Source organism: Neovison vison, chromosome 9 (assembly GCF_020171115.1).
Source record: "Neovison vison isolate M4711 chromosome 9, ASM_NN_V1, whole genome shotgun sequence".
NCBI lineage: Eukaryota > Metazoa > Chordata > Mammalia > Carnivora > Mustelidae > Neogale > Neogale vison.
Genome location: NC_058099.1, coordinates 98,894,954 through 98,920,184, shown reverse-complemented (window position 1 = coordinate 98,920,184; position 25,231 = coordinate 98,894,954). Strand labels below are relative to the sequence as shown.

General features: G+C 52.5%; 1 protein-coding gene across 1 annotated transcript; it reads right to left on the bottom strand.

Moving 5' to 3' along the window:
• Nucleotides 1-646: 646 nt before the first annotated feature.
• On the bottom strand, nt 647-6,864 carry LOC122916793 (NUT family member 2G-like). The gene is made up of 8 exons (XM_044264174.1): nt 6,849-6,864; nt 4,907-5,606; nt 3,888-4,016; nt 3,348-3,487; nt 2,606-2,901; nt 1,775-1,891; nt 1,289-1,411; nt 647-1,129 (listed from the first exon to the last, which is right to left on the bottom strand). Exons 1-8 carry the CDS (start codon nt 6,862-6,864, stop codon nt 647-649), a joined length of 2,004 nt encoding a protein of 667 aa, XP_044120109.1.
• Between the last annotated feature and the right edge of the window lie 18,367 nt (nt 6,865-25,231).

The window sequence follows — 25,231 nt, the reverse complement described above, 5'->3', positions numbered from 1 at the left end:
CGGCCTCTGATTGGGTCTGGTTGGGCCCCTGAGCCCCTTCCTCTCTGTGAGGCCCAGCTGGACAGGGAGGGGCAGCCGCTGGGGAGTGCGACCAAGAGGAAACCTCTGCTTCTGGAAGGGGCAGGAGGGTGGGGAGCATTCCAGAGCCGCCTGTCTGGAAAGGGAGGAGCCCTTGTGGGGTGGCCTGAGGATTCCGTACAGCAGGACAAGGACGCCGGCGTGAGTTCCTTTCTCCACCAAACTCTTTGCTGGGGTCAGGAGGAGGGAAGCCGGCGGCAGCCCACACGCCAGTAGGAAGACAGTGGCCCAGAGCGTTAACCACAAAACGAACTTTATTCCCCATTTACACACGGTGCCCCAGTGGCCTACTGCCACCCCCGCTCCCACAGTCATGGCCTTCCTCCCTCCCTCCCTCCCTCCTTCCTTCTCTCCCTCCCTTCCTCCCTCCCTCGCTCCCTCCCTCCCTCCTTCTCTCCCTCCCTCCCTCCGTCTCTCTCTCCCTCCCTCCCTCCCTCTCTCATTCTCTCCCTCCCTCCCTTCCTCCCTCCCTCCCTCACCTAGGATCAGCACCAGGATGAGAAGGACCCCCTAGGCTCCTTGGAGGGCCCCGGGGTGTGCCGGCCCTGGAGGGTAGGCCCACTTCTCCCTACTGGCTGCAGTGATGCTTCCTTCTCCTCCCTGTGACCAAGGAGTCACACCTTCTCTTTGCAGGCTGTGAGGGGTGAACCAGCCCCACAGCCAAGGCCGGCCTCCCAGACACCCCGAGGTTGGCCCCAGGCAGGGGCATCTTTGCCACAGAGGCAGGACCCTCACACAGAGCCCGCTTCCTGGACTTTGTAGCTGGGGGGGCGGCCGGGCCGAGGCCTATTCTCTGAGGAGAGGGGGCCCGTGGAGCCCCCTGCGGCCCCCAACCGCCAGGGCTGGGGATGACTGAGGCAGGAGCGGGACTCTGGGAGAGCCCCCAGGGCAGCAGGCTGTGCTGAGAGGCCAGGAGGAAGGCCAGGCTGGGGAGCTCCTCCTCGTCCTCACTGGACCCATCCACCAGCCCTCGAGTGTCCCTAGCAGGAGGGGCCTCTCTGAGAACCGGGGCATCCCTGGGGCCCGGTCCAGGGGAGGCGCCCCTTTGACCCTGGGGAGGGGCGGGGACCCGTCCAGGCCTGGGTGCAGGGGCCTCCTGTCGTCCGGGAGAGACAGCAAAGGCTCTGGGCCTTGACAGGTGTGTCTGTGCTCGGCCGTGCCTCTGAAGGTCCTGGCCGTCAGTGTCTGCTGGGCAGGCTTTGTCGCTGACCCCCAGCCCCTTCCCGGGACCGGTCTCGTGCTCAGCACTGGGGCCCGACCGGGCCGCGCAGAGACGTGGCGGTGCCTGCACACCCTCCTCCGGATTCAGGGCCGCCAGTCTTTTCTCCACCAGCTGAGGAAGGAGGGGACAGTGACTGGCCAGCATAGGTCAGTGAGACGGGGGCATGGGATGGTGGCACCGGGAGAGGAAGGGAGGGTGACCCACGAGGCTGTGGCTCTGCTGACATCCCCGAGTCCCTCCCTCCCTCCCTTCCCAGGCTCCCCATCTTCCACTTCCCATTCTCTGCTCTGTGCCCACCCGACGCCAGCCTCCCCAGTGCTGTGATTCGCAAGAAGCAAAGGGGGACAGAGTCAAGTGGGTCTTTGTTTTGGAGTCCCCTCCTCGGGCTCACCTGGGACCCCACTCCCTCCCCTGCATCGCCTGGGTCCCCTCCATCCCCCAGCTTGCCTGGAACCTGTCCTTCCCCTGGCTCACCTCTGCAAGGCTGAGCCCTTCCTCCTGCTCCAGTTTCTCAGCCAGGGCCAGGAGGTCCAGCTGTGGTTCCGAGGACAGCAATTCCGCCAGGAAGCTGGGGTGGATGACTGCCTCCACCTGGGACAGAGGAAAGAGGCTGGGGCCATACTTGGCAGGGAGCCCCCTGTGAGCCAGGAGGGTCTGCAGGAAATGTGGAAAAGTGAAGACGCACCCATCCTTCGCCAGACAGTGGGAGAAGTTTTAACGTTACAGTCACTGGCCCCCCTCTCTCTCTGTACCTCTCTCTATCTCTCTCTCTCTCACACACACAAACATTCACACATATGTGTACACAGAGAGACAAAACCTGGACATGCAAACACACACACACACACACACACACACACACAGAGACACAATCACCCAAAACATACGTGCACTCTCAGAGACACAAAGGACATTCCCCTAGGCAGACACACACGTGAGCGCACACACAGGACCACATGCAGACATACAGAAAGACATCCACACAAGGCACAAATGCACACACACGTGCCTCTACGCACACACGCACGGGTGTGCACATGCACAAACACACACGTACACACAAACACGATGCTTGGGCATGTGTGCACACACATGTCCACGTATGTACGCACGCCTGCGCGCATAGCAGTATACACACATGCCTGCACGCACACGGGCAAGTACACAAGGATGCACACACACATGCACGCACAGCCCAGGAACAAGGAAAGCGCTTAATGCCAAAGGCCTGGGCTCAGCCCCGAACTGGGCGTTGGAGTGCCAGTCCCTGGAATCTTCCAGACACCAGGCTGCGGGCCAGCGCACCTTGGTGATGAAGTCTTCCTGGGAACACAGCTCGTCAATGTAGCTCAGGAGACCCGGGTCCGGGTAGGTCGCGGCCTCGTCCTGCTGTGGCTCCTTTCCGTCCTCTCCCCATTCACCTGCCGGGCCCCCCGGGGCTGAGTGGCCAGGCCCCAGCAGCCCCTCCATGATGTCCACGTACTCTCTCACAGCCTCTGGAGGGATCTCCTTGGGCGCCTTGGTCTCTCGGCGCCGTGGGGGTCTGTGTGGCTGCAGGCGGGAGGGCTGGGCCCTGGAACCCGCCTTCCTGGGAACGCACGCTGAGGCGGAGCGAGAAGGAGGGAGGAGGCGTGAGGGGCTCCGGCAGAGCATCGGGAGGGCAGTGTTAGGGGGACACTGAAGTCCCTGGGGGCTGGGTCAGGGCCACGGGAAGCTATGAGCACCGTGGGACTGGCAGAGCGGGAAGGAGGAACGTCTCACAGCCAGCCACGTGAGCAAGGGCGGACCCACCGATCGGCCAGGGGTCTCCCCACAGCCCACTTCCCAGGCAGACTTGGTGCCGGGTCCTCTGACAGGCGTGGGGCGAGGAGTCAAGAAATTCACCAGGTCAATACCCGTCCTGACAAAGGGCAGCTGAGACCCCCGGCTGCTCTGGTCAAAGGACCAACGTCCCCTTGTGGGAGCAGACACGACCCGGGGACAGAGGCCTTCCCCCGGCCCCCACTGCCATGGTCCACCAGCGGTCATGGGAATGTGGGGGCCTTACCTGGCTGCGGGCCCGCTTCCGTGGCTGGGGGCCCCCGCCGTTCAGGCTTCGGGGGCGCTGGGGGAGGCAGGCCCTGGGCCACCTTCACCCACTGTAACTTCCGCATCTGCATCTCCTCCTCCATCTCGAACTCCATAAACCTGGGGGTGAGGAGGCCCAGGCCGCACTGAGGAGGGGGCCCGGCCCTGGAGCCAGCAGGGCCAGCAGCAGGTTGAGGGACCGGGAGAGGCGGGGCCTTGGAGGGACGGCCGTGGCCCCAGCCACCAAGGAGGAGGCAGGAGGGCTGTCCGGCGCATCGCCTCCACAACCCCCTCAGGGAGTAGAGTCGGAGGGAGTCTGACCCCAGGCCAGGCGGCCTCAGGATCCCCAACCCCGTCCTGAGACCTTCTGGTGGAGGCAGGGGTGGGTCCAGAGCAAGGGAGGGTGGAACCGCCAGGGAGGTGGGGAGGGCGGCCCTCTGGACCAAGCGAGCATCAGCACAGCCAGACCCTGCCCCCGGCCCACTCGCCCAGCAGGCCCGGGCCAGAGACCCTGACTCACTTTCCCGCCATCTCGTAGTAGATCAAGCGGTCAAAGTTGCTTTTGCTCTCCCACTCCTGCACGGCCCGCCGCACTCCCTCCTCCAGCGTCATCGTGGGCTTCAGGCGCGCCAGGGACCGCAGCACCGGGCTGTAAGACGTCGAGGTCAGGGGCCGGCTGCAGTCCGGTCACCCCCAGCCTTCCCCGTGTCCTCTGGAGCCCGTGTCCCCCACCCAGCAGGACCGAGTGCTGGCAGGTGACAGGGGGTGTCGGGGTGTGCAAATCCACCTTCTCCACCGCCACAGTCACCGCCTCCCACCACACCAGCCCTGGGCCCTGGGCTCCAGGCTGACTGTCCACTGACAGCAGCAGGGACGTGGTGGCCTGGGAAGTCAGTCCTTCTGCACTCTGCCTCTCGTAATAATACTCGCGGACATCAAGGTGCCCAGCAATGAGTCTAGCCTCTGCAGGAAATGCCATCACCCCGTGTTCATGTGGGACCCCAGATGCCGAGGCCGGGCCTGCCTGGTCAGAGCTCCGCAGGAAGGATCCCGCACCCTCACGCCTACACCACCTCTGCTCCCTCCCCTCCCGTTCTGAGGGATCCTCTGGGACAGCGAGGGTGGGGCCCGCACAGGACCTCTGCTGGCCCTGCAGGTCCCAAGCCTCCTCTGCTGGGCTGGTCCCCTGGCCGTGAGAAGCCCCAGGCCCGTGTTGCCAGGAGACAGGGTGACAGAGAGTGCGGCGCCCAAACCACAGCCGCTCCTCTGACACCCGGACCCTCTCTGCCTGTGAGTCCCCAGCGACTGTCACTGTGATGTCTCTGCAAGGTGCAGGTTGGCTGGACAACCCCCCCACACACACACACCGCCCCAGTGTTAGCTGAGATGCGTGACTGAAAGGTGTCCTGGACCAGAACGTGCCTTCCTAGAGCAGGGACCCGGCCGCAGCCCTTCCTCCCAGCGGCCCCAGATCGCCCCCCTGTGTGCGCGCCCCAAGGTGGGCCTGCGTGAGGGCTGCGGGAGAGCCGAGCCACTCACATGAGAAAGCAGGAGAGAGCTTCTGCGTCGGGGCTCTGCGGGAGGTGCCTCCGGGCCAGCGACTTGAAGCGCTGCCAGCGCCGGAAGTTCTCGTAAACACTCTTGGGGTTACAGGAGTCCGCGGGCGAGGCCGAGGTCCGGCTCCTGGAAGCTCCGTGAGGCTGTGGCCTGGCGTTGACTGGGGGCACGACGGTGGTCAGCCGCGCGACTGGGGGCTGAGCCGGACGTGGAAAGCTTGGGGCCAAGCCTCCCTTGCTGGCCTGGGAGCCCCCATGGGCCGAGGCAGGCATGCTGGTCTCCACCGCAGAGGCAGTCACGAAGATGGGTGCGGGACACGCAGCACCCCCACAGAGGGCCCCTGGAGCACTCCAGCTGAGGGGGGCCGGAGTGAGGACGATGGTCTGTGTCTGGGGGGTCACTGAGCACCCCTGTTCTGACCTGACCTGCACAGTGACATTGCAGGTCCCAGTCCCATTGGGGCCAAGGCCAGCCTCTCCTGCCACCAGCGGAGTCCTGGAGAAAGCTGGCAGCACCAGGGGGCCACCAGGAGGGAATGGCGGGGTCAGGAGGGGCGGCGGGTGCTGCCCCCAGAGTGGCCGGTGGGGCGCGCCGGCAGTGGGTGGGGGGAAGGGCCGTGCCATGAAAGCAGGCAGGGAGGCTCCCGGGTCCGTGGCCACATGGCGTCCCAGCACTGCAGGTGCTGTGGACAGAAGGAAAGGGCCGGATGGGGTCAGAGAATCCGCAGACGGGAGGGAGGACCGGGGACCCCCTTAGCCCCCGGGGGCAGAGCAGTGAATCCCGTGGCTTCGCGTGAGGGACATCACAGGAAAAGGTGCACTTTGCCAGTGTCCCAGAGTGATTTCCATGCTCTGGCCTCCCGCAGGGAGCTCCCGCCCCCGCCCCTCCCACCACGACATCCTGTCTGCCCAGCAGAGGCGGTTGGGCCAGCACTGCCTCTGAGAACCACCCACGGACCCCCACACACGACTCTCCAGCCTCACGGGCGGCCTCCCAAGACTCGGGCCTGGCTGGACCCCTGACCTGTGGGAAATGGCCTCAGCAGCCTCCCTGGCCGCTGGAGACCTTCTGCAAGGTCCCTCCTAGGCACATGTAGGGCCCCTGTGAACAGACAGCGTCTGAACCAGTGGGGCCCCTGTCCCGCCAGCCTTCCCGCTCCCGACGCTCCCAGGGAATCCCCCCCTCTCCTCCCGGGCCCAGCACAAGCGAACAAGAACGCTTGACCTGCATCTCTGCCAGGAAAGCTCCCCCCAAACCCTGCGGTAGGCCCGTCTCAGAACCATCCACACAGCCCGGACACAGGGGCCAGCCGGGGTCAGCAGCCCAGAACACAGGACTAGAGGAAGCAGGTGGGAAGTGCGTTTCCTCAAGAGGGAGAGCGACCCAGAGCCGCTGAAGAACCCAAGCCCTACCTTGAGGCCACCTGGTGCCCCGACCCTGCCGAATCCGAGACAAGGCCTGTGTGGCCTGGGGGCACGTGGGCTCAGAGTGACCACCGGCCCAGGTCTCGGGGAGGACACGCCATTGCACACGCGGCCGCACACAGCCCCATGGAACGACGTTCTGGCCAAGACCGGCCTGTGCCGCCGTCATGACACACTCCCACCGCTCCCTGCAAACTGCCCGAGGAGGCGTGTGCCCCGGAGAGAATCGGCGAGACTGCCGCCATCCTTTCTCCACACACACAGGGCGTTTCCCCCGACAGGGCCTGACCCACCTCCAAGGAGCCCCTGCCCAAGGTCCTTGCAGGTTTCTGCAGACTCCCAGCCTCTCAGCCCCCAGGCCAGCTGTCCCTGGGGGTCCAGGGCGCTCCCTTCCTCTACCTAACCCCACCCAAGTGCCCCTGGCCGGCGTCACATTTGATTCCCAAGGACTTCAAGGGTGGCCTGGGCCCTGACACGTCCAACCCAAGCCAAAGGCTCACCTCCTTGGAAAGCCATCCGCACAGGCAGAGGACGCTGCCGCCTGGCAGCCTCCACAGTGAGGAAAGTCAGGTCTGGGCCCCACACGGTGAGGGGCTGCAGGAGACACCCAGGACTCAAGCCAAGGACTGGGAAAGTTTGAATCTAAACAGGGCAAGAATGCAGGACCTCATGACATTCTGTGGCGGGGGAGGGGCGGAGGGCCCCTGCCCTGGCTGGGGGTGGGGAGACATTCCATGAGTCAGGCTCTGGCAGGTGGGCCAGAACCCCAAGTTCCTGTCCAACGATAAAGGGGCAGCACAATTGGGGCGCGCCTTTCCAGGCAGTTCAGACACTGTTTTCCAGATTCACCGCACCGCGGTGTGACCCGGTGCTCCTCTGGTTGGGTTTTGTATCCAGCAACCTCGGCTTGTGTCCCTCCGCCCGCTCTGCTGCCTACCTGGCTCTTGACTTATTCAACAGGGGCTGGACTTCCTGAACAAAACCCAGAACAGATATGCTGATGAGCACACGCGTCCTTAAGGCCAGCGGAACTGAGGGTTTCAAACCGGCACGGTGTCAGCAGATCCCGTGGGTTTGCTTGCACCTCGTTCTCCAGCCACGGGTGCTCCTGTGCCCAGTGGCCTGCGGAGCTCGGAGCCGAGCAGATCCAGCAGCACCGGCCTTCCTAGGGTCCCTTTTTCTGGAAAGCCCCGGTGTCTCGCAGAGAGAGTTCGTGCACCCTACCATGCGCGACCAGAAATCACGACGTCCTGTTCCCTGGCGTATTGTGTCGCTGTCTGATAGGGATTTCTAACCTCTTCCACTACCTTAGTGGAAACTTTCTAACAAGCAATACCTGTGGTTCAAAGTCACACTGTGCATAGCAGACTGCGCAGGGACGCCTCTTCCTCCCACCTCTTACTCCCGGCAACCCGGCCCCTTTCTCCCAGGAACCCAGTGTTACCTGTGTCTTTTAGATCTTTAGAGAGATGGCATTGTGCCTCATAAAGTCAATGTACGCTCTTCGTTTCTTGAAGACTGAAAGCATATTTCTCTCTGGTTGAAGGTTGATAGAGGTCCCAAAATGTGTGTGGATATGCACAGTGATTGTTCTTGTCCTGGTAATGCGGCTCCTCTCCTCCTTCTGGAGGCTAGATGCCCAGAAGTGCTACAGTCCTCTAAAATTCGAAGGGCCCCATCGGATAGCGTGGCCAATTTTAGCAAGTAACAATAATGGACACTCAATTAAATTAGAATTGCAGATAAACATGGAATCGGCGTTTCCAAGAATTGTGTCCCATACAATATTTGAGATATACTTTTCTTTAAAAAAAAAAAAGATTTATTTATTGGGAGGCCTGGGTGGCTCACTTGGTTAAGGGGCTTGCTTTTGGCTCAGGTCATGATCCCAGCGTCCTAGGATCAAGTCCCACATCGGGCTCCTTTCTCAGCAGGAAGCCTGCTTCTCCCTCTGCCTCTGCCTGCCACTCTGTCTGCCTGAGCTCACTCTCTCTGACTAAAAAAAAAAAAGAAAAGAAAAGAAAAGAAAAAAGAAACAAAAAGATTTATTTATTTATTTGACCGACAGATCACAAGTAGGCAGATTGGCAGAGAAAGAGAGGGGGAAGCAGGCTCCCTACTGAGCAGAGAGCCCGATGCGATGCGGGGCTCAATCCCAGGACCCTGGGATCATGACCCGAGCCGAAGGCAGATGCTTTAACCCACCGAGCCACCCAGGCACCCCTTGATATATACTTTCAGTGCAGATCTTTTCGCCCTTTACCTAATTTTGCATTTGGGTGGGATTCTGCATTTTATCTGACATCTCTACCAAAAATGTGTAACGTATCCAGTTATTATTAGTCACTTACCTATGAGAAAAAGATCTTGGATATGAACACTCCAGAGTGCTATCTTGGCTTCACTGCAAAGCTCATTTGTGTGTACATACACACACACACACACACATACACACACACCCACAGAGTGTCTGCAGGCTCTTTGAATGATTTGGAATTTGGAAGAGCCATCATACATCACTGAGTGTCTAGGCTTAGTGGGGTTGAGGACAGAAAGAAGGCGTAGGAGATCTTCCGCTTTCTTATTTCCAAGGGGCATAGAAAGACCCGATAGCCCTGGTTTTTTGAGCTGTTACAATCAGTACTCATGAAATGGATGTGCCCCTTGAGACAAAGCCTCCTGGGGTATCCACTCCTATCCATTTCCCACTCACACAATCAGCTTCCCCTAAGGACTGGCCGGCCACTCTGAGCCTGGAAGCCCTGCTCTGAGCTTGCAAATGGTAGAGCCTCGTTCTTTGGCAACCAGGCTCACACTGAATGTGGCCCCATGTACGTGGGAATCATGGTAGCACCCCCTTTAAAATCTCATTGACTCTTGGGGCGCCTGGGTGGCTCAGTGGGTTAAGCCACTGCCTTCGGCTCAGGTCATGATCTCAGGGTCCTGGGATCGAGTCCCGCATCAGGCTCCGTGGGCCAAGGGTGATGAGGGCTGAGAACTTCAGAGGCTGAAGCCAGATGTCTCAGGAGACAAGCCTCATTCCCACCGCCATGACAGCAGAGTTCTTAGGACAGCAGGGGAAGGAAAGGGAGCTTTAGAACCGTGGCTCCACTCTCTGAACATGCACTGAACAAGAACTCTTTTTGGTTAAGGCGCCGAAACAGTTCCTTGCCTGGCCCCACGCCCCGCGAAGGAAAGTTGACTCCCAAGTCACAAGGTTCTCGCTCCTGGCTCAGATGTAGGAAGGAGCCTTCTCGGGGCCACTGATTCAAAACTGGCACTGTGGAAAAAGGATCTCGTCTCAATTCTGCAACCATTTCTGTACTGCTTCAAAATCCTACAGCCCAGAAGCAGATGGAATCAAATTCGCCCACATGCAATTTGGGAAGACCGGTCGTGGAAGGCAGTACCAGAAGTCCTTCGCGTGCTGGTCTCTGAGCATGCCTGCAGTGACTGCCGAGAGAGAGCCGTCTCCGGACAGGACTCCCAGGTCTGCGGAGAGCCACGACCGAAACAGCCCTCCTCTGGCAACCGACTGGAAAGAGATGGGGTGATTGAAGCTTCTTCCAAAAATGTCACAAAGTCAGGGCAGTCCGTTGCACCCTTTTTTCACGCGCACTGAAGTCCTTCGATATTCCAGAGGAGGAGGGAGGGCAGAGCAAAACTGCGGCCATGCCGCCCGCTAGATCACCTGCATCAGGCGCGTGGTGACCCAAGGCGGAAGACGCGCCTTGCGAGGAAAGCTGTGTGGACGCTCCCAGTCACTGAGCAGCTCCGCCAGGAGACCTGCTGTGGACAGGCTGTGCCCGGGGGAAAGTCTGGGAATGGAGTCAGGGAGGATCGCGTCGAGTGTTCCCCGGGTCTGAATTCTCCGCCAGAACTGTGCTTCCATGGAACCTTGGGGGGCTCAGGGGCTCAGGCGGGCGCAGAGGGCGCAGAAAGGCGGGAAAGAGCAGCAGATGCGCAGTCCGGACGGAGGTGGTCGGCCGCGGGGCCCTCGGGCTTCGGAGGCACCTGTCCCAGGTCGTTCGCAAGGTCGCGTCCGAGGCCAGGGAGTGCACGTCTGCGATGTTAGGGCCGTGAGCGCTCGCTTCCCACGCGCTGGCTTGAAGGCAGGAGGACCACAAAGAGTGCGGGAGGGTAGTCGTCCCCGTGCAGCCCCCGGCTCCTGGACCCATTGCTTCCAGCCTGTCCTGCACGGCTCTCGGGGCCCTGTTGGGCTTGCCCCGCGCGCGGCCACGCAGGCGCAGGTCCACGCAGGGTCAGGTACGCGCACGCGTATACCTCCCGAGGGGCGGGGCTGAACGTCTCCCGGGCCCGCCCCCGCAACGTCTCCCAGCGTCCGTTGTGGCTGCCCGCGGGGGAAGGCGCGCCTGCGCGGGCTCGGGGGCGGGGTCCCTACCCTAACGGTCCTCTGGCTGGGGGCGGGGCCGTGCGTGGCCGCCTCGTGCTTGCGTGAGGTAGGCTTGATGAAGGCGCGTGCTCCCGGGCGTGCAGGGGTGCCGGCCCGCGGTGTGTGGCGTTCTTGCTTCGCGTTGTGTGCATCCTTGAGGTGTGGACGCGGGGACCGGAGGACTGGCCTTAGGTTTCTGCAGTTTTGACTGTTTGCTGAGGTGCGTCGCGCGGCCTCTCGCGTGGGCTGTTTGCACCCTGACCTTGTAGGGGTGAGGTCGGTTCCTGGGATTTGGGGACCGCGTTCTGGGCTCCGCGTTGGGTGACTAGCGTCCCGGGGGGCCCGCGTGTTTGGGTTCAGTGCTCAGGTCTCTGGGGTCTGGGGTGTAGGTTATGGAGGGTCTGAGTGTTTGCGGTCCGCGCTCGGGGGGCTAGAATTCAGTGCGTCTAAGGGATTGGGGTCCGCGCTCTGGAGTCTGGGGTCTCGAGAGGCCCACGGGTGTGGGGTCTGTGCTTGGGTCCCCGGGGTCTGGGGTTCGGGGTCTGCGCTTGTGGGTCTCAGGTTCAGGGGCCCAAGGGTCTGTTGTCCTGGCGGGTTGTGGGTTCCCCTTCAGCTGACGGCTGTAGTGGTCCCTGGGGCCTCGTGCGGTGGGCGGGAGGCCCTGGGGGCGGGTCCGCGGTGAGGAGCGGTAGTGGTTCCAGGTGTGCCGGCCGGGCCGGGAGGGGGGTGGAGCACAGGTGGGGCTTGGAGGGGCTTGTTAGGTCCGAGTGGGCAGGTGTATGCTGATGTGTGGCTATTTGTGTAAAAAGGGCGGTGAAGCTTGTGTGTGTGAGAATGGGCTGAGTGTGGTTAGGAGGGTGTTAAGAGGTCAGGGTCCATACAAAGTCAAGGAGCTGGTGCTTAGGGGTTTGTAATTCGGGGTTGAGTGGAATATGAAATACGTGTGATTTTCCCCGCATGACTTGGGGATCCGTGTGCGTAAGAGCAGATTTGAAAGCATTATGTGCATGTGGGTAGGGGCATGCTTGGAAAAGTGTGTATTCGTTTAGGTAGACCGTGCTCGGTCTTTACATACGGGCATTGCAGGAGGATCTTGGTGTATCCGAGCATGTTGAATGGTTCTGTGTATCTTTTTCTGATTGGCAGTAGTCCTGTTTGTATTGGTGTGTTGAGGGTAAAGCTGTGAATCGTTGTATGGCACTGGTGGGTGTTTTATATGTGTGATATGGGTTTTGTATGACTATTGTGTGAGATGGAAGAGTTGATTCTGTATGAGCATTTGGGACTGTGAGGTTATGTATGTAGAGGTGGTGTGGCATATGTGTATGTGAAATGGTGTGGGTGATAAATTTTTATAGTTGTAGTGTACTGGGTTATTTTAGGTATATTTCAGGCTTGTGGAGAGATGTGTGTGTATTGAGTTTGTGTTTGTATTCAGGGACCATGGTTATTTGGAGGAATATTTGCTGGGGCCGTGTGTTTGTATTTTTCAGTAGGGGGCCATTAAGCTTGTGTATTTTGGAAAGTGAGCAAGTATGTATCTGATGGGGAGATGGGGCTCAGTGTTCATGCAGGAGAGTTGGAGAATTGTATTTCTCTGTATTAGAGGTATGTGATATGAGTATTTGCAGGTGTGAAAGCTGGCTGCTACTCAGTACAGATAGTTTGGGATTTAGAAGTTGTTTCATGTATGGATTGTGAGGGATGTTTGTGACGTGTGTATGTGTGTGTGTGTGTGTGCATATATATATATACACACACATACACACATATATATACATACACATACACACACACACATATATATATGCACACACACACACACACACACACACACATACATTATTGGTTTGTGTATATCTACTGGTTTCTGTAAATATCCAGCATCAACTGCATGAATTATCAAGTTTGTTGGTAAGGTTTGAAGTTAGGAGTATTCAGAGTGTGTTTCTTTGGGTAGTGCTACTCTGTGTCTGAATGTGTTTGGTAGTAGATAGTAGAAGGTGGTTTCTGTAATTCAGGATGAGGATAGAAATGTGTGTGTGTGTGTGTGTGTTAGGAGATCTATGTGTATTTGTGTATGTATCTTTGTATATATATGCACATATGTACAGATATATGTAGTGTTTTGTGTAGGTATCTGGGGTGGGAGTTGATTCCCTACTAGGCGTATAGTGGATTGTGTGCCTATACTTATATGAGAGGGGATGTGGTGCACTGGAACTGGCTCATACGAACTTGGGGTGGTCAGTGGTGCATCTCTTTTCCTAGTTCTGTGTTTAATGACTTTAGGTAGGTAGCTTGAAATTAGTCATGCTGGGAATATTTATGCCAGGTAAAAACCACAAACAGAAGCCTTTCCCACCTTCCTCTGAGAGCATTTTATGAAGTATTTACCAGCACACCACTGGTGTCTATGTGTGAAGCAGGCATCATTGGGTGTGTGAGTGGGGGCATCCAGAGCGTTGGGCCCTTGTATGTGTGCCTTGACCCTTGTAATTCTGAACCGCTGCATTACTCCTAATCAGGTTGGCCCATTCTTTAGGGCCAAAGGATCCCTATATATTTGGTGATTTCCAGTTTTTCGTGCAGGTAGGTTCAGGGGTGTTTATATGTTAGGCAGGTGGACACTCCTTCAGGATTTGTGGTCCTTGCATCAGGGCATCCCAAGATGGATGGCCCTGGTAGACATGGCTTTGCGGAGCAGAACCTTCATAAATGTGTTGTTGCTGTGACAGGCAACATTCAGAACATTGTGGGGATTCCTGGAGAGGAGGTCAAGAGAGCGTGCTCTCCCAGACAACCCCTTGTAAATCACCTAGGTAAGCTTCAGGCATCATTGTCTCTTCTGGAGCATGGCCAGTAGGCAAGAACACCCTCTACATGGGTCCAGGAGGCGAAAGCCTGCAGAACCACTTGCCCAGAGTCTTGGGGAGTGTTGGGAATCACTAGTTCTCAACCAGCCTATCTCAGTGGAAACCTGAGTCCTCAGGGCTAGGCAGGACCCCTAGGGGTCAGCGAACTGACAAGGCTGGGGCTGGGGAGGCTTTGTCCATGAAGAAGAGCTAGGGGCTGTGACCCAGAAGGACTGGGATGTTCTGCTCTGAATGGATATGGCTCTCATGTTCCCAAACCCTTTAGAAATGCTCTCCTTTCTTTTCTGAATGTTCAGGATGCTCCTAACACTGGGAAGCACATAGCTTCATGTTTCTCTGAAAGGAAAACCTGATGCTCTTTCCTCTGTCCAGGTGGAGCTGCAAACCCAGCAGCCACGTGATGAGCATGGCCACCAGCTGGCCACATAGCTGCCTCCTGCCTCCCACCTCCCTTGGACCCACCCAGCATTTCTGGGCCTTCCTTATGGTGAGTCTCCTGAATCTCCCTCCAAAAGAAGGTGCTATCGCCAGCTTCTTGAACTGACTTTCTTAGTACGGGTGGATTCCTAGTAGCTCTCACTGTCTCCTTCATAACCTGTCCCCAATAAAATGCCGGTGTGGTATGCTAATTGTATTGTGTTTTGTCAGCAGAATGGAGCTCTGCCTGCTTTTCTATTTTAAAGAGTATTCTAAAGAGTATGCAATATGTGTACAAGGTATACATTCTTGGGTTTAATGTGCCTTGTCTTTGACGTGGGAAGATGTAGACTCTGAGATTTAAGGGAGAGAAATAGGAATATTGTGGTATTGAACCAGCACTGAAAACCCCCCACTCAGATGGAATGAATGGGAATTGCTGGAATGGCGAGGCTAGTCAGAGCTGGTTGTTCTGGGGCCTCAAGTTTTTTTTTCGGAGTGTGTACCATGGGGCATAGCCTTTGTTCCCTCGAATCTCCATGGACAGAAGGAATCCTCTGTTTTGTACTGAGTGGCCCCTTTGGCCAGGCCATTAGAAGCCCCAACTTGCTCTACTTCTCAGAAGTTGTTGGGGAGAGAGGACCTGAACCCTCTCAACCGCCCTGGGGCATGCAGCAACACAAGAGTGGATCTGAGGAGATCCAAAAGGTGGCTCTGTGGCCACGAGGGAACTGTTCCTACAAAGGACACTGTTCTTTCTTTTTTAATTTTTTGATTTAAATTTAATTTTTTGATTTCTTCTCATTCAGTGCCCCCTCACCCCTATTGTCCTCTGCACTATTCCTTATGTTCCCCTGTGAGTGAAACCTTACGATAATTGTGTTTCTCTGATTGACCTATTTCACTTAGCATTATACCCTCCAGTTCCATCCACACTGGTGTAAATGTTAAGTGCTCATCCTTTCTAATGGCTGAGTAATATCCCGTTGTATATATGAAACATATCTTCTTTTTCCATTCATCTGTTGAAGAACATCTCAGCTCCTTCCACAGTTTGGCTATTGTGGACATTGCTGCTATGAACATTGGGGTGTATGTGCCCCTTCTTCTCTACTACCTCTGTATCTTTGGGGTAGCTCTATTTTTAACATCTCGAGGAACCTCCATACCGTTTTCCAGAGTGGTCGTAGCAGTTTGCATTCCCACCAACAGTGTAAGAGTGTTCCCCTTTCTCCACACAAAGGACCCTGTTCTGATGTCTGCTAGGGTCCAAGAGAGGAGGCTTACAACCTACAGAGACCAGGAAAGGCAGAACAGGGTCAGTGGGACACTAGGAACAGAGGAGGGAGAAGATGGGACTCAGGACGAGGCTGGAGGCAGGCTTTGACTCCGCTGGGTGAGAGGGTGGGAGCACGTGGGGAGGTAAATTCCTCCACCCTCAGCCAGACTCTGCTCCTGTGGCTGCTAGTAGTTGGGGATGCTGAGAGAATTCTAGTTTGGGGGTCAGTGGTGTACGTCCTTCCTGCAGCTTTCTCATGCTTCGAGCAAGAAACCTGTCCTGACTTACAAATCTTTTTGCACCTTCCCCCACTTCCTCCCAAGAGATCAAGAGTCCTTTGTCACAGTCTTGACTGTGCACATGCATGCATCCAAGTCCATGATATAACCATATGTTCATTATCTCTTTTCTCCCCTGGAATGTAAGAGCCAGGCGAGGGGTCTTTGTTGTGTTCCTTGATGCTTGATAATTGTCATGGGTGTGTAGAGTGTCATAGTTTGGAACACAGAACCAGACACAGAGTTTAGGAAACAAGGTATTTACTGAACAGCACCTGTGAGGGTAGAAACAGGAAGAACTGGGCACAGTGGTCTTTCAGCAGACTCCGGAACAGCCTCTGCTTCTCCTCCTGGAGCTGAGGAGCTATGCTGTCTCTCAGAGCTGTCGCCGTTGGAAGAAATTGGCCCGGCCTTCATCAGCCCGTGAGACAAATGCCTTCCTGGAAACAGGATGCCCCCCGGCAAGGCTATTCTCTGTAGTTGCCGCCATCCCTTAGGGAGCAGGGGGCTGACGCTGTCTCCCAAAGGTGCTCTTGTCAACTCGGGACGCATGCCATTGTCATCAGACTCCTGCCTGTTACAGCTTATGGCAATTTCTTTACATAGATTCTGAGTGTGTGAGTGTCTTCAAGGTGGAGGCAATTGTGTATGCACGTGTTGGGGCCTTGAGTGTCTGTGTGGGTCAAGTCAGGGAGCATGGAGGGGTGTGCTTGTGTCGGAGGGAGGTTGGGATGGCCCTTGTGTATGGTTTGGAGGTATGTTGGGGGTCCCGAGCCTGGTACACTGTATTGCGAACCTGCAGGGTATGACTTGCTGAAGGAGGGAGCTCCCTCAGCACCTGCACTCCCACTTTGGGGAAGTGGAGGCACAGTTTCAGTACAGCCCCTCCAAAGGACATGGAGTCACAGCATTTACTTACAGATCCCAGTAATGGGGTGTGTGCAATGGAAGGGCAGTTCTCTGTCTCAGGTCACAGCCAGCAGGACATAGAGAGCAGAGTAGCAAGCACTGAGGACTTACAGGTGGTTGGGGTGGAGGTCCCTAAATTTTCGTGGCTCCCCTCTTTAGTGGTTACCTGTAAAGGTGCCCTAGGAAAAGTAGAGTGGGAGCTTGGGGTGGAAATTCTGAGCTCAGGTTTTTATGGAACTGTCCAGACTGGGTGTGAGCAGGTTGTCATGCTGTAGAATGTGCTGGCAGCCCCTCAGAAGAGCTGTTCTCTCATCATGAGGTTGGAGCTCTGTGTACAAGTGTGTGCTTGTGTACATGCTGTGTACACACTGGCATTGTGTGAGTGCCTCTGAATGTTCACAGTGCTGGTAGGAAGTTGGTGTGGGTGTATCGAGTGTCCATAGCACAGGGTGGGCTGTGGTGTGTGTAAATTCAGAGTGTTTAGTGAGGAATCTAATACATATATTTGAGGGTTGGGGATTGCTTATGTTCTGGGTGCATGTATATTTGGGGCATTAAAGGTTGCACATGTGTGTATTTATGTAGGGGTTCTAGGAGTGTGTTTGATGAATTTGGAAGAGTTCTTGTGTATTTTAAGAGGTTTGAGGGACTGGCTCTGTATATTCAAGGTTTTGTTTGTTTGTTTTTTAGATTTTATTTATTTATTTGACAGAGATCACAAGTAGGCAGAGAGGCAGGCAGAGAGAGAGGAGGAGGCAGACTCCCCGCTGAGCAGAGAGCCCGATGCGGGGCTGGATCTCAGGACCCCGAGATCATGACCTGAGCCGAAGGCAGAGGCTTCAACCCACTGAGCCACCCAGGCACCCCTGTATATTCAGGTTTAAGAAGATATGATGAGTACTTATTTTTTTCTGGAGACCTTGGGTGGGGACAGGAATTGGAGGGATTGTTGTGTGTGTGTGTGTGTGTGTGTGTGTGTGTGTGTGTTGTGTTTGGAAGGAGGTTGGGGAGAAAACCTGGATCCGGACATATCGGTATGGGGGGAACCTATGGGTGTATTTTTGGGGGATGGATGGTTCAGGATAATTTTAAAGATATGTAGCAACCGTGTGTGTGTCTGTGCATTTTGAAACTATTGTGAATATGTGTCTGTGCATTTGAGAAGACCTAATGTTGTGTGTTAATGCTTTCTGTGTTGGCTTTATGTGTATTTGCACTATCAGGGCTGTGTGTATACTTATTTAGTCAGGGTAAGAATTTAGGGAGTAGAGGGCTTTGGGAGCTTCAGATTGTCAGTGTAGTGGGGTGTTGTGAGTTGTGTGTCTGTAATTGAGGGGTATAGACAGATGCCATTTCTAGGTTATCAAGAGGGAGACAGGTATATGTTTGTATTGGGGTGGTGAGGTCATTCTTTTGAGGAGTATTTAGGAGAAAGTAGGAAACCCCATGTGTATCTATTGGATGGTATTTGTGTGTTGAGTTTTGGAGGCATTGTACATAAGTGGACGTTAACAGTTCTAGGGGACTATATATGTGGTATATTTAGGATTATGGGATTGTGTTTAATATTAAGCATGTGAGTTTGGTTTTAATGTGTTCAGTTATTGTTGGAAGGTTTGCGTGATTTCAATGGGGAGTGATACAGGATTTTTTTTAAGATACGAGGATGTGCGTATTTAAGTGTTTGCTTATTGGGGGATGGTTGGGAGTACATTTTTGTATTCAAGACCATGGCTGTAATTTTATTGGGGTTGAAGGTGTATGTCTGTTTGGGACATGAAAGTTCTAGGTGCACTAGCAGGCATCTGGTGGGTAGGGTCTGTGTGTTTGGAGACATGCAGAGCTCTGTGGGACTGTGATAGTGGCTCACTGTGTCTAGCTGGAGTGTGTGTTGGTGTAGGAGGGGGACATGGGGCATATTGGTGACTGTGAGGCTCTCCCATGTGGACTCACCCTTGTTTGTTGTGATCTTCTGTTGCTCAGACTCATCCTGTCTCTGTTCTAGAGCAGCCATTCCCCTGGCATGGTCAGTGGTCTTCTTAAGCTTACCTGGATGGGTCTGGGAATATCACTTCTACTAGTGGCTGGAAGCAGAGTGGGGCTGACTTCCCCAGGAGTCCTGTCCTCAACGGAGTGGCTGGGAGATCAGGGTTTCTCCTCTAGGAGGTCAGACTTGACCAGTTCTCTCCAGAATGTGCTGATGGGAGTGACCCATTGGATGAACTCTGCCAGGAAGTGGTAGATCCAAGGATAGTTCCTGAGGGAGGAATCTGCTTTCTTCTTTGGATGGCTCCCACAGAGGGTAAGGGCCAAGTTCCCCGCAGGGTCTTTCTCATTTCTCAGGCCTGGCCCTGCTGACTGGCCTGTCTGTGCATAGGTTCTGCTGTACTTTGCGTCCTCTGGCGACATCAGCGTGAGGCCTCCTGCATGTCAGTTCTCACTGCCCTTCCACAGCCTGCCCCGGCTTCCCATCCTGCTTTCTTTCCCCTGACACCGTGGGTGAGAGTCACCTTCTCCAGGTAGGAGGGATTCCTCTTCCCCATGTTCTCACACCATCCTCCTGCCTCTCATTTCCGCCTTCTTGGCACCCACTGTTCCCAGAACAAACTCGACTCCTCACAGTGTCCCTTCCTCGGCACCTTCTGGTCTGACCTCCTCTCACTGCCGCCCCGCTGGCCTTGGTCATGAGCCCCAGGTGCAGCAGCCTTCTTTCTGTTCTTGAAAGGCACATTGGGGCCTCTTCGTTTTCTGTTTCCTCATGTTAGAATGCTTCCCTATTCTCTTTATGGAGTGCCTTCCGGACTGAGATCTGCCCTGTTACTCTCTTGGCCCTCATCCTGCTTCACTGTCCTACAGTGTCTCTCTCGAGGCTAAAGTGGGAAGCTGCTCAGTGTCTTAGCGAGTATCATAACTCCAGGAACTGGTAACCACTGACACATGAGACACCAGGCCATCCACGAGTGAATGAACCGCATGGTCCACTTTGTCAACAGGACCTGTGAACCTGCTGCCCGGTGGCACACATGTCCCTCAGGATGGGAGCATTGAGTCTTGATCACTTGCCTCCAGGGCATGTCCTAGGCCCGATCACTGTCAGCTCCTATCACTGGGAGGCAGAACAAATTAAGCCAGCTGGCACAGGACGCATGGCACCCTGCAAAGCAACAAACCCAGATGTTGCTCACGAGAAAACCTAAACTCCTATGGGTCATAGTTCAAATGCAGTGAAGCAGGCATAGCATATAAGTTAAAATAAACTGGGTATAAAATTCTCAATGTTCTAAATTAGATTGCAGCTTGCTTCCCGTGATCCGGATGTCAACAGCCAAAACTGTTGGTGTCCTGGACCTTACGGTAAAGGAAGAACAGACCCAAACTGAGTGCCCAGCTGCATTCATCAGGCTCTGGTGAAAAGTAAATTTGCATCATCACTGCACCACTCAGTTTTTAGCACGTGCCAGGCACTATGAGGAATACATGCATACTCATGCTTGCCAAATCCATTAAAAAAAAAAACCCTAGTGGGTACATTATTGTCTCACATTTCAGGTGATGAAATTGATGTTCAGAGGTAAGCAGTTATGACCAAGCACTTGTATGTGCCGAGTAGCAGTCAAACTGGTTGACCCATCCCTGCAAACTAAACATAACCTTTATCAATGCATCTGGATGCCAGGCTATGAAGATGCAAAATACATCCCAGTGGCAGAATGAGCAGTGTGAAATACCCCAGCCGTTCTAGCAGGTGTGAGGTCATACATCATTGTGGTTTTAATTTGCAAATGCCTGACAATTAGTAATACTGAGCAACTTTTCTTACATCTGTTGGCCATTTATAGGTCTTTGGAAAAAGATCTATTCAAATACTTGGTTGACTTTCTTTTGAATTATTTGCTATTTTGCTGTTGAGTTGAAGGAATTCCTCATATATTTTGGATCTTAACCCCTTGTCAGATATATAGTTTCAAATATTGTCTCCCATCCCATAGCTTCCCTTTTCATTTTTTGATGGTTTCCTTTGCTGTGCAGAAGCTGTTAGTTTGATGCAAATCAACTTGTCTGTTTTTACCTTTTGGTTGTCATTGCTGTTGGTATCAGATCCAATAGTTATCGCCTGGATTAATGTTAAGAAGTTTTAGTCCTTTGTTTTTATCAGTTTCAGGTCTTAAGTCTTTTTTTATTCATTTAATTTTGTAGATGAAGTTAGATAAGGAACCAGTTTCACACTTAACTATGTAGTGATCGTTTTTTCCCGTCATTTCTTAGAGGCTAACCTTTCCCCACTGTGAGTTCTTGGAAACCTTCTTGAAGATCACACTATATATGGATTTATTTGTGGGCTCTTGGATCCACTGATCTATAGGTCTAAATGCCAATAGTAATATATTGTAGATTTATAATATATTTTGAAATCAGGAAGTGTGATGCCTCCAGCTTTGTTCTTGTCCAAACTGTTTTGGCTGTTCAGGATCTTTTATGATTCCGTATGAATTTTTGGATTGTTTTTTTTCTATTTCTGTAAAGAATTCCATTGGGATTTTAAGAGGGATTCTGTGGGGGTGCCTGGGTGGCTCAGTTGATTGAGCATCTGATTCTTGATTTTGGCTCAGGTAATGATCTGAGATGGAGCCCCATGTCAGGTTCTATGCTGTGCGTAAGGCCTGCTTAAGATTCTCTCCCTCCCCTCTCCCTTTGCCCTCTCCTCCCTCTCTCTCTCTCAAATAAAAAAGTGTGGGTTTTATGGTATCTGTAGGTCACTTAATTTTTTATACTTCATCTTTTTAAATTCCATTAACCAAGATAAGATACATCATTAGTTTCACATGTGTTCAATAATTCATCAGTTGCATTTAATAACACCCAGGGCTCATCACGTACCCTCTTTAATGCCCATCCACCAGTTACCCCAACCCCCCCCACCTCCCCTTCAGCAACCCTCCGTTTATTTCCTGGAGTCAGAAGTCTCCTGGTTTGTATCCCTCTCTGATTTCTTTCCATTCAGCTCTCCCTCCCTTATGATCCTCTGCACTGTTTCTTATAGTCCACATATCACCGAAACCATATGATAACTGTCTTTCTTTTTTTTTTTTTTTTAAGATTTATTTATTTATTTGACAGAGAGAAATCACAAGTAGACGGAGAGGCAGGCAGAGAGAGAGAGAGGGAAGCAGGCTCCCTGCTGAGCAGAGAGCCTGATGCGGGACTCGATCCCAGGACCCTGAGATCATGACCTGAGCCGAAGGCAGCGGCTTAACCCACTGAGCCACCCAGGCGCCCCTGATAACTGTCTTTCTTTGGTTTACTTATTTCACTTAAGTGTAATACCCTCCACTTCCATCCACGTTGTTGTAAATGGTAGGTATTCATCCTTTCTGATGGCTGAGTAATATTCCATTGTATGTATGTACCACATCTTCTTTATCCATTCATCTGTTGAAGGGCATCTCCGCTCCTTCCACAGTTTGGCTATTATGGACATAGGTGCTATGAACATTGGGGTGCATGTGCCCCTTCTTTTCACTACCTCTGTGCGTCTTTCGGGTAAATACCCAGTAGTGCAGTTGCTGGGTCATAGGGTAGGTAGCTCTGTTGTTAACTTCTTGAGGAACTTCCATACTGTTTTCTAAAGTAACTGTACCAGCTGGCATTCCCACTAACAGTGCAAGACGGTTCTCCATTCTCTACATCCTCACCAACATTTTTTCCCTGTTTTGTTAATTTTAGCTATTCTAACTGGTATAACGTGTTATCTCAATGTGGTTTTGATTTGTATTTCCCTGATGGGTAGTGATGTTGAACATTTTTTCATGGGTCTGTTATTTGTAGGTCTTCTTTGCCCATTTTTTAAAGACTTTATTTATTTATTTGACAGACAGAGATCACAAGTAGGCAAAGAGGCCGGGTTGGGGCGGGGGGAGGGAAGCAGGCTTCCCGGCTAGCAGAGAGCCCGACGTGGGGCTTGATCCCAGGATCCTGAGATCATGATCTGAGATGAAGGCAGAGGTTTAATAACCCAGTGAACCATCCAGGTGCCCCGTGTGTTTTGAGTGTTGAGTTCGATAAGCTCTTTATAGATCTCGGATACCAGCCGTTTATCTGATAGGTCATCTGTAAATGTCTTCTCCCATTCCATAGGTTGCCTTTTATGTTTGTTGATTTTCCTTTGCTGTGCAGAAGCTTTTATCTTGATAACGTCCCAATAGTTCATTTTTGCCTTTGTTTCCCTTGCCTTTGGTGACACGTCTAGCAAGAAGTTGCTGTGGCTGAGGTCAAAGATGTTCCTTCCTGTGTTCTCCTCTAGGATTTTGGTGGTTTCCTATCTCACGTTTAGGTCTTTCATCCATTTTGAGTTCCATCATTGTGTGTGGTATAAGAGAATGGTCCAGTTTCAGTCTTCTGCATGTGGCTGTCCCAGTTTTTCCAACACCATTTATTGAAGAGACGATGTTTTCCCCATTAGATATTCTTTCCCGCTTTGTCAAAGATTTGCTGACCAGAGTTGAGGGTACATTTCTGGGTTTTCTATTCTGTTCTATTGATCTATTTATCTGTTTTTGTACCAGTACCTATGGTCTTGATGATCGCAGCTTTATGATATAGTTTGAAGTCAGGCATTGTGATGCCACCAGCTTTGTATTTCTTTTTCAACATTTCTCTGGCTATTTTGTTTTGTTTTGTTTTGTTTTCTGATTCCATACAAATTTTAGGATTATTTGTTCCAGCTCTGTGAAAAATGTCGATGGTATTTTTTTATGGTGTTTTGATAGAGATTGCATTGAATGCATGGGAAGCATAGACATTTTAACAAAGTTTATTCTTCCATTGCATTAACATGGAATATTGTCCATCTCTTTGTGTCTTCTTCAGTTTTTTTTAAAAACATTCTGTAGTTTTTTAAATTTTTTTATTTTTTTAAAAGATTTTATTTATTTATTTGACAGAGAAATCACAAGTAGGCAGAGCAGTAGGCAGAGCGGGGGAAGCAGGCTTCCTGCTGAGCAGAGAGCCTGATGCAGGGCTCGATCGATCCCAGGACCCTGAGATCATGACCTGAGCCTAAGGCAGAGGCTTAACCCACTGAGCCACCCAGACCCCCCTGTAGTTTTTAGAGTACAAATCCTTTACCTCTTTGGTTAGGTTTATTCTTAGGTATTTTATGGTTTGGGGTGCAATTGTAAATGGGATCGATTCCTTAATTTCTCTTTCTTCTGTCTCATTGTTAGTATATAGAAATGCAACTGATTTCTGTGCACTGATTTGATATCCCGCCATGTTGTTGAACTGCTGTATGAGTTCTAGCAATTTGGGGGTGGAGTCTTTTGGGTTTTCTACATAAAGTTTCATGTCATCTGTGAAAGGTGAGAGTTTGACTTCTTTGCTGATCTGAGTGACTTTTATTTCTTTTTGTTGTCTGATTCCTGAGGCTAGGACAGCTAGTACTATGTTGAACAACAGTGGTGAGAATGAGCATCCCTGTTATATTTCTGACCTTAGCAGAAAAGCTCTCAGTTTTTCCCCATTGAGTATATTTGCTGTGGGTTTTTCACAGATAGCTTTTATGATATTGAGGTATGTTCCCTCTATCTCTACACAGAAAAGTTTTTTATCAGGAATGCTGTATTTTTATCAAGGATGCTGTATTTTGTCAAACGCTTTTTCTGCATCTATTGATAGGATCGTACGGTTCTTGTCCTTTTATTAATGTAGTGTATCACATCGATTGATCTGCAGTTGTTGAACCACTCTTGCAGCCCAGGGATAAATTCACTTTGTCACCAAGAATAATCCTCTTAGTGTACCGTTGGATCCTATTGGATAGTATCTTGGTGAGTATTTTGACATCCATGTTTATTAGGGATAATGGTCTGTAATTCTCCTTTTTGTTGGGGTCTTTGTCTGGTTTTGGGATCAAGGTAATGCTGGCTTCATAGAATGAGTCTATTTTCACTTCCACTTCTATTTTTTGAAACAGCTTCAGGAGCATAGGTATTATTTCTTTTTTGAATGTTTGGTAGAATTCCCATGGGAATCCATTGGGCCCTGGACTCTTGTTTTTTGGGAGGTTTTGATCACTACTTCAATCTCGTTACTGGTTATTGGTCTCTTCAGATTGTCAATTTCATCCTGATTCAGTCTTGGCAGTCTATAGGTTTCCAGGAATGCATCCATTTCATCCAGTTTGCTTAACTTATTGCCTGCCATATAGTTGTTGATAATAATTTTTTCTTTTTTTAAATTATGTTAGTCACCATACAGTATTTCAATTAGTTTTTTTTCCCAATTTATTTATTTTCAGAAAAACAGTATTCATTATTTGTTCACCACACCCAGTGCTCCATGCAAGCTGTGCCCTCTATAATACCCACCACCTGGTACCCCAACCTCCCACCCCCCCGCCACTTCAAACCCCTCAGATTGTTTTTCAGAGTCCATAGTCTCTCATGGTTCACCTCCCCTTCCAATTTACCCAAATTCCCTACTACTCTCTAACGCCCCTTGTCCTCCATGCTATTGGTTATGCTCCACAAATGAGTGAAACCAGATGATAATTGACTCTCTCTGCTAGACTGATTTCACTCAGCATAATCTCTTCCAGTGCCGTCCATGTTGCTACAAAAGTTGGGTATTCCTCCTTTCTGATGGAGGCATAATACTCCATAGTGTATATGGACCACATCTTCCTTATCCATTCATCCGTTGAAGGGCATCTTGGTTCTTTCCATAGTTTGGC

What these genes read in the sequence shown, in the direction of transcription:
- LOC122916793 (XM_044264174.1), bottom strand. An exon ending in AAGGGCTCAGCCTTGCAGAG is followed by an intron (nt 1,412 to 1,774) that starts GTGAGCCAGGGG and finishes CTCCTTCCTCAG; the next exon opens with CTGGTGGAGAAAAGACTGGC. An exon ending in GTCCCGGGAAGGGGCTGGGG is followed by an intron (nt 1,130 to 1,288) that starts GTCAGCGACAAA and finishes GCCCCTCCCCAG; the next exon opens with GGTCAAAGGGGCGCCTCCCC.